Source organism: Macrobrachium rosenbergii, chromosome 47 (assembly GCF_040412425.1).
Source record: "Macrobrachium rosenbergii isolate ZJJX-2024 chromosome 47, ASM4041242v1, whole genome shotgun sequence".
NCBI lineage: Eukaryota > Metazoa > Arthropoda > Malacostraca > Decapoda > Palaemonidae > Macrobrachium > Macrobrachium rosenbergii.
The window spans coordinates 37,195,227-37,207,510 of NC_089787.1; the positions used below are offsets into that span (position 1 = coordinate 37,195,227).

General features: G+C 36.7%; 1 protein-coding gene across 1 annotated transcript in view; it reads right to left on the bottom strand.

Annotated features, from left to right (window-relative positions):
- The window catches only part of DNAlig4 (DNA ligase 4), an 87,835-nt gene that overhangs the window by 64,223 nt on the left and 11,328 nt on the right, over nucleotides 1-12,284 (bottom strand). Inside the window, exons 11-15 of the mRNA XM_067090639.1 lie at nucleotides 9,287-9,353; nucleotides 8,983-9,082; nucleotides 3,000-3,168; nucleotides 2,226-2,383; nucleotides 314-471 (exon numbers count right to left, since the gene is read on the bottom strand). Of these exons, the coding sequence (XP_066946740.1) occupies nucleotides 314-471; nucleotides 2,226-2,383; nucleotides 3,000-3,168; nucleotides 8,983-9,082; nucleotides 9,287-9,353 (652 nt within the window). The remainder of the gene's footprint in view (nucleotides 1-313; nucleotides 472-2,225; nucleotides 2,384-2,999; nucleotides 3,169-8,982; nucleotides 9,083-9,286; nucleotides 9,354-12,284) is intronic.

Sequence of the window (12,284 nt, forward strand, 5' to 3'; positions counted from 1 at the left end):
CAACCACCAATAGACTTAGTGTTCAGATGGGAGTTGGCAGAACAACAGATGAACTTATCTGGTAATAAACACTGTAATTCATCCATTAGTCTTTCTGCCATTTTATGTACTGATTAGGGGGAATTTTCCATCTACCACTGATATAGTTGCCAATCATCTCTGTGGAGGGCATAATGTGGAATATAAAGACTACAAAATTAATTCCAATTTAGCTGTTGATTAGGTAGTTGCCTAATGAAAACTTACCTAAAAACTATTAGAATATCTTTCATGGTTTAATTAATTACTATTCAAAATACACTGCACATCTTACCATGATTTTTAGCGGCATAATTCTCGGCAATAGCCGTCAGACGACCATCAACATCCTCTAGAGTCATCTTTCCTGTATCAGGGCAACGACTTCTAAGTACATAATATGCTACATCTGCAAAATCTCCAGCCTCACCCCCAGCTAACGACTTTGGTTTTCTGTAATATATTAAAAAATATATTAACTTCATACCTGACATCATAATGCTATAAAATTCACTTTTCCCTCTATGGAGTTAGACATGAAATGAATTCTCTCCAGTTTCTTTTGTTCTTTGTTCTCCCTGCCTGAACTCCTACAGCATTTAAATCTTCATTTACATCTTAGGTTATGCCTTTTATCCATGGTTTCAAATGCTTGCTCCTTCTTCATCCCCTTCTCATCACTTTTCCAACCATCTTTGTTTTTGAGATCTTAGTCTTTTTTTTTTTTTTCTGGCTCTTGATATCACATCTCCACACCACATCCTCATTTGCATTATGATCTTACCATACTCTGGCCATGAATCCTAAATTCCAAGGTCACATGTCTTCAATTTCTCAATTTTCCTTGTCAAAGCCCATGTTTCCAATGCATATAGTAGTACAGGCCTCATGTACACCTTGAGAGTCTTTGCTCTCCAAATTAATGGAAATTTTCATTTATGAGTAACCGAGATATCTCTTCATTTCATCCATTCTGTATCTTCACAGTCCAGTGTGTTTCTATGGTAACGAAAATGCTCTACTTCTTCTAAGACCTGCCCATCCATCACAAGAGGGCTGTCAAATCTCCTCTCTTCTCCATTTGCTGCTTTCGTATAATTCATATATATCTTACTGAGGTACAGTTCTCAGAATGTATGTACATATTATGGAAGGCAAGCTGAATATGAAAGTTAGCAAATAATCACACCCATGTACTTAAAAACCATGAAATTTGAGGGTCAACTGTAAAAAATTTCATATGATTTTATTATCTTCTATTATGAAATTGTGACTTTTTCTTTTTTAAAGAAGCTCTTAAAACATACACTAAAATGAGGACATCAAATTTACCTTTAAATTTTATGTATTTAAAAATAATTTTCCATGATTCTTCTTCCTTTAAGCTCCTGTAGCTTCCAACAATCACCTTGAACATGAATGGCATCCATGTCTGTTGGTATGTTTGTCTAGTCAAGGAGTAGTTCATATTTTGAATAACAACTGGTATTCAGTCATTATTTTTATAAATCAGTTATCCTCTTCTTAATTATTATACATATTTTTACAAACTTTTATAAAGTATCTTAAAATTTCCTAAATTATATATATAAAAAAAATACTTGAGGGAACACGAGAGAGAGAGAAAACAAAGGGATAACACATTTTTGAAAATTATAAGATATATAAGATGCCTGGATCTTCACAACATTTAGATATATGAAGTTTCACAAAACAGCAGTGAAACAACCTGGAGCAGGCTAGCATTAAAATATGATTAACATAGGAGTATGCCAGCTTGGCATACTCAAGGAATATAAAATAGTTGGATAAAGATGCCTGAGGGTCTAAGTACCAATGATGTCCCAAGAAAGCCTCGTCTTCATCATTTGTAAACAAAATGCAGTGAGTCAGCATCATCACCAATTATAACATAGCATAATGTGACTGATGGGATTGTTATAGTAAAACAATAATTGTCCACTTCAACTGAGTAAAAATATTACTTTCTTTAACAATAACTAACTACATCATCACCTCCAAAACTGGTGACACAAAGGGCCTGTCAATTTCCATATGAATAACATAAAAACGAAAAGTAATGTAATTAGGATACTTAAAATACACGTAGTAAGACCATTAAAAAATCAGGAAGAAATACTTTACAAAATACGCAAAAGGCTTATAACGTATTTCACATATTTCAGTATAATACATATTCACTTTACCTAAAATTCAAAAGCTTCTGACCATCTGTGCCATCCTTCTTCAAGCCCAATATGCGTATATAAAGCTCTGCCAGCTTGCGTTCCTTCACACCATATGCACCTCTTGCACGATCTAGAGCTGGTAGTAACACTCGAAGCATAGGAAAGAAACTGTCAGTCTGAAATGAAAAATTCTAGGTTTAATATGCATCCTCAAATATTTCATTGCTGACACTAGCAAGAGAAAGTAAAGAAAAAAAAAAGTGGCAAGTTAATCTTGCTTTCTCCTTGTGGTGACAACCTCTTGGTTACCACCCATAATACCCGACTGATAAAAATTTATATTGATTTTCTAGCTGATAAATGCAGACTCTGTACAAAATAAACTTGGTTTTTTGAACTCTTGACCTCTCCTTTCCAAACAGCCAGTTCCTCTTACAAATAAACAGCTAGATATTGTGCTGAGAAGATGATTTGTACCATCTACTTAGTCACCATCCCCTACATATCACCTATAATAAAGTTAGACTGCCATAATTGATACTTCAGGCCTCCACATGAAAAATAAGTAAAAATATTTCTACTGTATTCCCATGGGAATACAGTAGAAATATGTACACTTTTCTCTAGCTTTCATTCATTAAACCTAGAAAAAGCTAATTTGGATCAACTGCACAGCACAGCCAAGTATAGTACACCATATGATCCGATGTTCAGTATACCATGGTAAATTTCTGAATACAGTACTGTAGTACAGTACAGTATAAGGAGCATCATAATATATAAAACACTTACAGCTTGTGGATCCCGTTCTGTCTTCTTCCTGAGAAGATCTCGATATTGTGTGATGAATTTCAAAAGCATTTCCTTTTTGTTTCCCTTCACAGCAGACTGAACTTTGTCCAACATTTTGCAGACTTGTGACCACGGCACAAGACAAGCAACCGACCCACTATTTGACATCCTGGAAAAATATACAGCTACATGTTAAATAATGTCCTGCCAGTCCAAAAACATTCTAATAAAGTTTAATCAGAAACATTCTATCATGCTTATGATTACTTAACATCTTAGAACATGCACTTATAATTTTCCATTGTTATATACAATACAATAACAGCTTGGCTTATGAATATGCTCATTGGCATAAGTTCCCTCTAAGCATTTGCAGTGTTTTGTAGTGAATGTATCATAATATTATGAGGTTTCAATAATAATTATCAGCATACAGCATTTAATCAGAACACTGGGTCAAATATCTAGACTGTGAAAGTGCTTGCTCAAATTATTTGTTCTTAAATAAGTTATATGAACGGGAGAAAGAAGACTAAAGCAGGTCATCCAAAGGCAGTAGATTAATAGATAAAAGCAGGAAGAGATGTTGTAGGGAGTCAAGAGAAAATGCACAAAACTTTTCCTATCATAACACTACAGAATACACAAAAACTGTACACAACAACCCATTATAGCATTTACTAATCTAAGGGCTTTGAAGTCATACAGTCCCTTTACTGACAAACTGATAGATGGGCATCTGAAAATATACATCCTTCAGATCCACTGAAAGCATGACGTTGCCCTCTCTGATGGATCCGCCCTGGAATGAGTTGTTTCCGTCTTCAACCGAGTCTATAGTACAAAACTCGTGCAACAGAGGGATATCAGTGACAGTCTCCAATCCCCAGTTGACTTCTAAACAAGAAAGGTGACAGTAAAATTAGGAAGCAGGCAATCTACAACATCCGGCATCACCCTCATCTCTGCAAAAAGGGCCAGAGCTTTAGGAGATCCTGGAGGGTAGCCCATAAAAGGGACTTGTCTGAGAAAGGAGAGGGTAGTAGTCCTTTGAAATTAGTGTGTAATCATTCTGACCATGGCTCTAATCCCTGTCACTGCCGGTTGTTCATGGCAGGACAGGCATCACCCAATTCATGGGAGCTGGTAAGGGGGAACAGTCTATCTTTAAATCTCCTTTCCTTCTTTTGTTTGCCTTGAGCATTATGTGAAGAGTTGGGGAGCCAAGAGGGCTGGTAGGATTCCTGGCCCTTTTCCAAGGAAGAGGAAACCTAGGCTCCTTGTCACATTTCAAGGTCTGAGCCTTCCTGATCATACACACCGAAGGTATGGTTATCCCTGAAAGCATGGACACAGTACCCTTCAACACCCAGCAGGGCTTGGGCTTGCACAAGGGAACAAGGTGTCCCTGCTATTGGAATGCCTCTTTCCACAAAAACTTTACTCTTCAGAGGACGAAGAGGAGCACAAGACCAATCCATCCTGCAGAATGAAACTATTTCTGCCAAAACTTGTTGGGAGAAGAGTGTAGACATAAGGACACATCTTCTCAGAATAGTTTCTTCTCAATACCAAGAACCTGTGAAATATGCCCTCTCATCTGCAGATGAGACTCCAGTGACAGCAAAGTCAGCAAGCATTTTCAACCAAAGGCTGAGCCATAATGCCGTCTGGAAGGAGGCCCTAGGAACTCATTCTATGGCCTCTTGACTTCTAAGACAAGAAGAGCTACCAAAAGGTGATGTCTGTAAAATGTGGTAATAATAATAATAAACTAACAATCCTACTTGACACCAGATAAGGCGGCCTGGAACTTTCTTGTTAATGTGTCTCACCCAGAATTTGTATACCTAAGTTCCAATAAAAACAATGATTCAATGGAGCTTCTGTCACTTAAGAGTGAAAAATGGTAGCTGGGTTCACAGATGTGATGCAAAAATATAAAAAACATACCTAATAAAAATATTTTATTTTCAGTAAAGCCAAAACTCTTTTATAACTATATATAGTTTATGTGGAAATTTAGGATCTTAGCAGCTTACATATTGGAGTACAATTTAGATTTTGTTCGCTGGGGAATGCCATATAGATTATTAATATTATATTATAGAATGGTTTAACATGACCACTGAGACACCTTTCCAGATTCTCACAGGGCTTGCCCAAAGGATTTGTTCTTCAATTAGTTAAAAGTTAAAGTTCTCCTCAGCCTCTGTAGGATCATAGGGCAGGCCATTAAAGTAATAAGAAAAACTAGGAGGCTGGGGCCAAAGGAACATACTGGGTGCCTGATGGAAGCTAGTTCCTACGCATTGTATATAGTAACTGTAAGTTACACTCCCATAAATATCATTTATAGCTTTCATCATCCCAAGTCCTTTAGTAGCCAGATTCATTAAATGCTGCAGTCATACCTTGATTCTGAATACTCAACATTAAATATATTTCCATCTTTGGCTAGGTTATCTGTTAGTAAGTAAACTTTGGTTAGATGTAGCAGCCGTAACATGGCATTATGAAAGTTTAGTTTACATTTGTGGGTCAAAATCAAAATCATCATTATTGCCTCTAATGCCATGTGCCATAAAGGGCAACTGTGGAATTCCACTACTCATGTCTTCCCTGTATTTTATTTTGCACAAATCTCCACTCACCTCCAGCCTTCTCTCTCACAGTTCTCACTATGTCTGGACCTTTTAACTTTTCTGGTGCCATCGGAGTTCAGCTGACACTATCGCGTACTGTTCTACATGAGGTGATCCAAAGGATATATCCAACCCATCTCCAATTCTCCTTCATCATTATCTCATTTACACTGGATGGCAACTTAGTTTCACCCGTTTACAGACTGACAATGTGTTTTATCACCCAAATATTTTATAAAAGAAACTAATATTATATTTTCATGCCCATTACTTACAAGCCCAGGCAACACCTTTTATTTGACAATGATGAGGGAGTGTGAATTTTGAGTGGTAAAGTTTCCAGGCATTATGAAGCTTCAAAGATATTGATGCAAGCTTACTTTTTGTTATCTGGAAAGCTAAGGATGATGCCTGACATACTCTGGAAATTTTACACCAACATTATCCATCCAAGGTAAGATAATGGTAATTTCTATGTACTCTTAATCTCCCAAAAAAGAATAAGAGAAAGGCATGGACTGCATAACTGCCATTTCCTTAGAGGCATCTTGAGAAGTGGTAACAGTATATTAATAGTTATAATTTTGAAAGAACTCCTGTTTGAAATCAAAACCAGGCCAAAGCCTTGACTCTAAGTTGCCCTCAGAAATCTTAAGGCAACACGAAAATAAATAGACAGTGGTGGGTGGATAAAGATTAGTTCCAACCCGGATTTGCAGATGACACAGTGTTTATATTACCTTTATTACATTTAAATAAAACTTCATGATGTCCATTGCAATATCCTATATCAAATATCTCACTAATCTTAAGCATGTGAAGAGCACAAATCTTACTGACCATCAGACGTAGCTTAAGTTTGAACCTTAGAACTTATCATAAACTATTTGTACCCTAAAGTGCTATTTAGTACCAGGCAAAACCTAAAACCTATATTAGTGTATAGCCTATTCCTAATTTTTCTTCACTGTCCAAGCTATGTCAGCACAGCCTAATCTTACTAAAATTACACTAACATAAACTGGCTACCTTAGTATACGCTAGTAATTATTATAAGGTTTGCAGACAATCATGGTTAATGCTCCTTGAACCAAAAGAGATAAAAGGCTCGACTGCAACAAACAATGAGTATAATTAGAAGTAAAACTTAACTATAGACCAGGTTTATGTTACAAGGTTTAGAATATGCCCAAAGTTAGGTTATTACTGGTATAATCATAACCATCAACACCTCGATTTGGTAAACTTGTATTACAGGCTAGCCTACAGAGTAGACTAGGCTACTTGATGATATAGAGAAGGATAAAATATTCTGTCTCATGGCAAAAACTATTGCCGTAGCATATATAAACAGCATAATTATAATTAAGTTTCAATGCTCAACATCTACTAGGCCAGAAAGAGGTCGCCCTGGATTGGTTCACACGAGCCTAGAGCAGGTTTGTTACAGCACGGTAGGCCTACCGTGGATGGATATTAGGCAGGTTAGGATTGATAAGTTAGCCTATTGTACAATGTACAAGGTATTTTAGGACTGATAGGTGCACCTACCGTACAATACGCTACCTGTACAACTTTCATTAAATGGCGAACTTACAGATAATTGAAGCATTCTACTGCTTAGCCTACCCATGAAGGATAGGATGGCTTACCTTGCGACTATTTGAATATGAGCCTATGTAGCTAACGCCCCGTGAATCTTGACTATTGCTGATTCTAACTTTAGGGTTTAACACCAAACCTATCACAAACTCTTCAGTTGTTATTCGGTCGTCATGGGAATCGAACTGCTACACTGTAGTCTTGAATCGTTCGGACATTATCAAGATTCAACATGACAACAACTGTCAGTCCCTACGTAGTAGTAGCAGTAGGCGGGATAAGCCTTTGAAAGGCTCCCTTGCTCGTTCTATTCCTCCCTTGTTAGTGTTTAGGTTTAGTGTCTGTAATAATACCAAAAATCTTTAACAAATTCCTTCCTATTCTCAATTTGTTCTTTCGTAGACCTGCAAACAGAAGGGTATTAGCTATCAATTCCTCTTTATTTTCTTGATATGGCTGCTGCACGAATCTAAATCTCTTCTAATGTCACAATGTGCCGGGCAGTACGGTACGAAATGTTCAAAGTTTTCAGTTATTTCTTCACAGCACAAACATTTTGTACTCTATTAACCTATTTTTATCGTTTAATTCTAGCACCTAATCTAACCCTAATGATCAGCATTGTTTTTTCGGTGCTATCATACCAAGTATGTTTTTTTTTTTTTTTGTCTATGGATGTTTTGGGTTGCCTTGTCATTCATTTCAGTCAGCCATGCTTTTTTGCCCCAATTATTTATAATTTCATGTAATTGCTTACCTCTAATTGATTCAATTTTACTTAAGTTTATGTTTAAATTTTTCAGATATTCTTTTATTTACAGATTTCAAGGGGTTTTCTTATTTTCATATTGGTCTATGATTATCTCATATAGGAGCCTATTTCCACCAATCTCAAGTGTGTGCTTCAGGTAGAATAGTTTACTCTAGGCGATCCAGATCTAACAACATATTTCTTGACTTGCAATGTATACGGCTAAAATTTAGCGACTTCAGAGAGTATTTCTTCTTACAAACACAGTTTTTCACTTCTTTTATTTTCTGACTGGTATCTCTAAAAACTAACACTAGTATAGATTACGTATCAGTCCACATTTTCAATTTATTCAGCACTGTCCTTCATGCTACTAAATTAAAATGGCCTATTGCCACCACAGACTCTTACTCCTTCGAGCAGCAAATGAACAAGACTGTTCGGCCTCAAATTTTAGTCCATGTAGGCTGTGAAAAGTCACAAAAACATTCCGTATCGCTACTTCAGTTCTTTTGACGCCTTGCTCTTCCCTCTACAGAAGAAATTTTGCCTCTCTACCAGGAAGGCAAGGAACGATACGAAGATGCCAATCACGCACACAAAGAAGCCACCTTGCAAATGGTCTATGGTCAACGCAGAGGGCACTGCAGATAGGCGCTGATAAGCTCGGACCCCGGCTACTGGATTCTGACCCAGTTTCAGCACTTGCTCTTTCTTCCATTTGTTGATGAGGCCGCCTTCGTTCAGGTGCAACAGACTATTAGAAGTAAAAAGCAAATTAAGGGCTAGTGTTCTGGGGTTTTCATTTTTAATTATTTTGGGCTCTTTATATTATAATCAAGAAATATGATAAAAGACCGTAAGTTATGCTGCTGGAGCAGATACTGAACGTCTTTTTCATCTACTTAGAACAAGCTGAAAGGATGATTTTCAGTAAAATAAATCTTTTGAATCAGGTTAGACTCAGAACAATAAAATTCCTTACATGTTGCTCATGACACTTTTGAAGGGCGATCTCGTCCGGCAAACAATTCCATAACTTTGTGGAAAGAAGCTCTGACGTCCCATGTAGAACTTCTCTTGACCTGTGAATGAGACAGTATTAAATTACCTCTCTTTCAAACCCTAAAGTAGTTCACAGCCCTTCATTGTCCTAATTTGAAGCCTATCAAGTTGATACCATCTACTTACAAAATGTACACCGGGAACGTAAAGTGCTATAGATCAGCATCTATTCATACAAAACACCAAAAATGTCAAAAGCGTAAATGACTCTAAATTAAACGAACCTTGTTTGAGAGTTTGCATTTCGGATGCCAAGCGAGCCTCAATGTAGACAGCCTTACTATAAAGAGTCTGAAAGGAAATTATAGACAATGGTAGTACAGTACCACTTTCCTTCGATGTCAATCAAATAAGGCATTATGGGTACATTTACCTACAACTATAAAGTTATGATAATTTTATCACAAGTTTTATTTCAAGGTGGGGAAACTTTGTTTATTTGTTTATTTTTTCACTTTACAGCTCGCTGTCCCTTAAGCTGCTAATGATGGGAAAATATTGATTTGCATTTGTCTTCTGCATGGCAACAGAAGATGGAGGAGAATTCCTTAGTGTTTGTGGTTATTATTCTAGTGATATGAATGTTGTACCGAGGAATGTTAAATGGAAACAGTGTTCTTAAGGCGCGCCCATCTTCGAATTTCAAGAAATGATCAAAATTGAGTTATTGAGAATTTTGGACTGTTTTATGTCTAAATAAACATACCCTGAAGTTTTACTACTCGAAAAAAATTTTGATTGGTTCACTGACATTTTTTTTCATCGCTTGTGTGACAACGTGAGCGACAAATTGTCGCAAAACTTGTAAACGTTTTAGAATCCCGTCGAGTTCGAAATCATTGATATACTTTTGTCATCCACTCTGGCAGTACTTTCGAAGAAAACGTGAAATCAGAGTAACTCGCTCAAGATGTCCCGATCGTCTCGGGACTCGTGAAAGTGGCACCATAGATGTACTGCGCCCATCAATTTACATATAATGTTTTGTATTTCTTGAATCATTATTACAATTTTGCATTTATTGACTGTTTTTATATATTTCTTGTCTTACTTTTACAGTAAAATAACCACGATATGTAAATCAATATGCTATATACAAATATACAGACGCACATGAATAACAATCTTTCCATCACCGTTCATGTATACGAAATTTATGTCATCGTAAGTGAAATAATTTACAAGTCAATTTATTTTACTTGACAAATGACAAAAATACAATGAATATTATGTTTTATTTCCCCAGGATATCTATACAGAGTATATAGATATCCCGTCGGCCTGGAAAACGAGATTGTTCAGTGTGCCGATGATGCAACACTTGTGGGTGTAGTAAAGTCTCGACTGATGAGAAATGAAGCTGCCCCTCCGCCTCAGTCGGGACATGAACCGGATCAGGGAATGGCGCAGTCGGTAGGGTATGAGGCTGAATTCCAGTAAAACAAAAACATTATTGATTGGCAGATCTCTTACAGGTTTTCCACCCCACCCTCCCCTTCAGGTGGATGGAACTTTGCTGAATGAGTCTGAAGCTTTAACTATTCTAGGTGTAACTTTTGACTCATATCTAACTTTTGAGAAACTTCTAATGAAACTTTTGAGAGACTTCTAATGAAAGTTTCAGCAAATGCCGCACGAAAGTTAGGTGTTGTTCGTAAAGCCTCATATATTTTTAACGGTGGTAAAATCAATGCAACCTGTTTTAGGTTGCTTGCGCTTCCTTTACTAGAACACTGTTATCCGGTGTGGATGTCTGATTCTGCCAGAGATTTACCTCTTTTCGATAGAGTGGTTCGATCGTGGTGGTAGGTTTCTGTTTCCTAGTAGTAGTAGTAGTTATAACAAGGACCTTCAACGGATGGTCTCTTGTTTGTCACTTTTTCATAAGTTGTATTTCAACAGAGATCTTTCGCATTCACAACTGATCCCTGATCCCCTTTACCTGCCGAGAGCAACCGCGTTCGCTGAACAGCACCAGTATGCAGTAAATGTGCCTCGCTGTCGAACTTCTCAGTTCCAGAGGTCCTTTATTCCTCACACTGTTGGACTGTGGAACAGCCTCCCTTCTGAGGATGTCGCGCAATTGGAACTTCAGAAGTTCAAACGAAGAAGCAATGCATTACTACCCTAATATTATTCTCCTTGCATTTTAATAAATTTTTATCTATTTATTAATTTGTTTTTTTATTTTTAATAAGTGGAACATCTTTATGTGTTTCCCTTTACTTCCTCTTACTTCTTCCTAACGAACGCCATATTCTTTGGAAGCTTGAATTTCAAGTCAGTGGCCCCTGTGGGCTTGTTATATGTAAATGAAGAATTAGAGGAATTTATTTCTGGTGACAGAAATTCATTTCTCGTCATAATGTGGTTCGGATTCCACAATAAGCTGTAGGTCCCGTTGCTAGGTTAACCAGTTGGTTCTTAGCCTCGTAAAATAAATCTAGTCCTTCGGGCCAGCCCTAGGAGAGCTGTTAATCAGCTCAGTGGTCTGGTTAAACTAAGATATACTTTTTTTCCACATGAATAGGTTTCATCTTCTGAATAATAATAATAATAATAATAATAATAATAATAATAATAATAATAATATTCACAAATAAAAAAGTATAAAAGTATGCTGCAACATTTCCTTCGGGCACGTCATGTAGTGCCACGGTGTACTTCGTGAGTCATGTCCCGCTCAGCTTTTTAGCGTATTTCTGAGTTCAGCTCTTTCTGTCATAATAGGAGCAAAAAGGAGATGTATTATAAGAGAATTATATAAAGCTATGTGCAATGTAAGAACTGGAAAGACAAAAGAAATCAGAACAAAAGGCAAGTGTCTCCACTAGAGAAATGTCAAGAATGTCAATCACCCAAGAGGATACCAAGCCGAGAGTACATTTCTTTCAATCTGACTATTTTTTTAAATTTCAGAGGATGTTTCTTATATGAAGAAATGCTTAGACTGCAAAAATCAGCTTTCTAACTATCAGTTTCATAGTTATTACAAAGTAAGCAAAATTTTTTTGCCTCGCCATTTTCTCAAAACACACTAAAAAAAAAAAAGTAAAGGCCATTACCTCAAGGAAGGCTGAACCAAAATCAATGAAACTTTCCCAGCATGCAGTATAACTATATAACTTTAATTCAGCGTAAGGAAAATTACTTTTGATAGCAAAATTTTTTTTGTACATGATTTATGAAAAATGACATATTTTTTAACTGCAAAATTTAAAA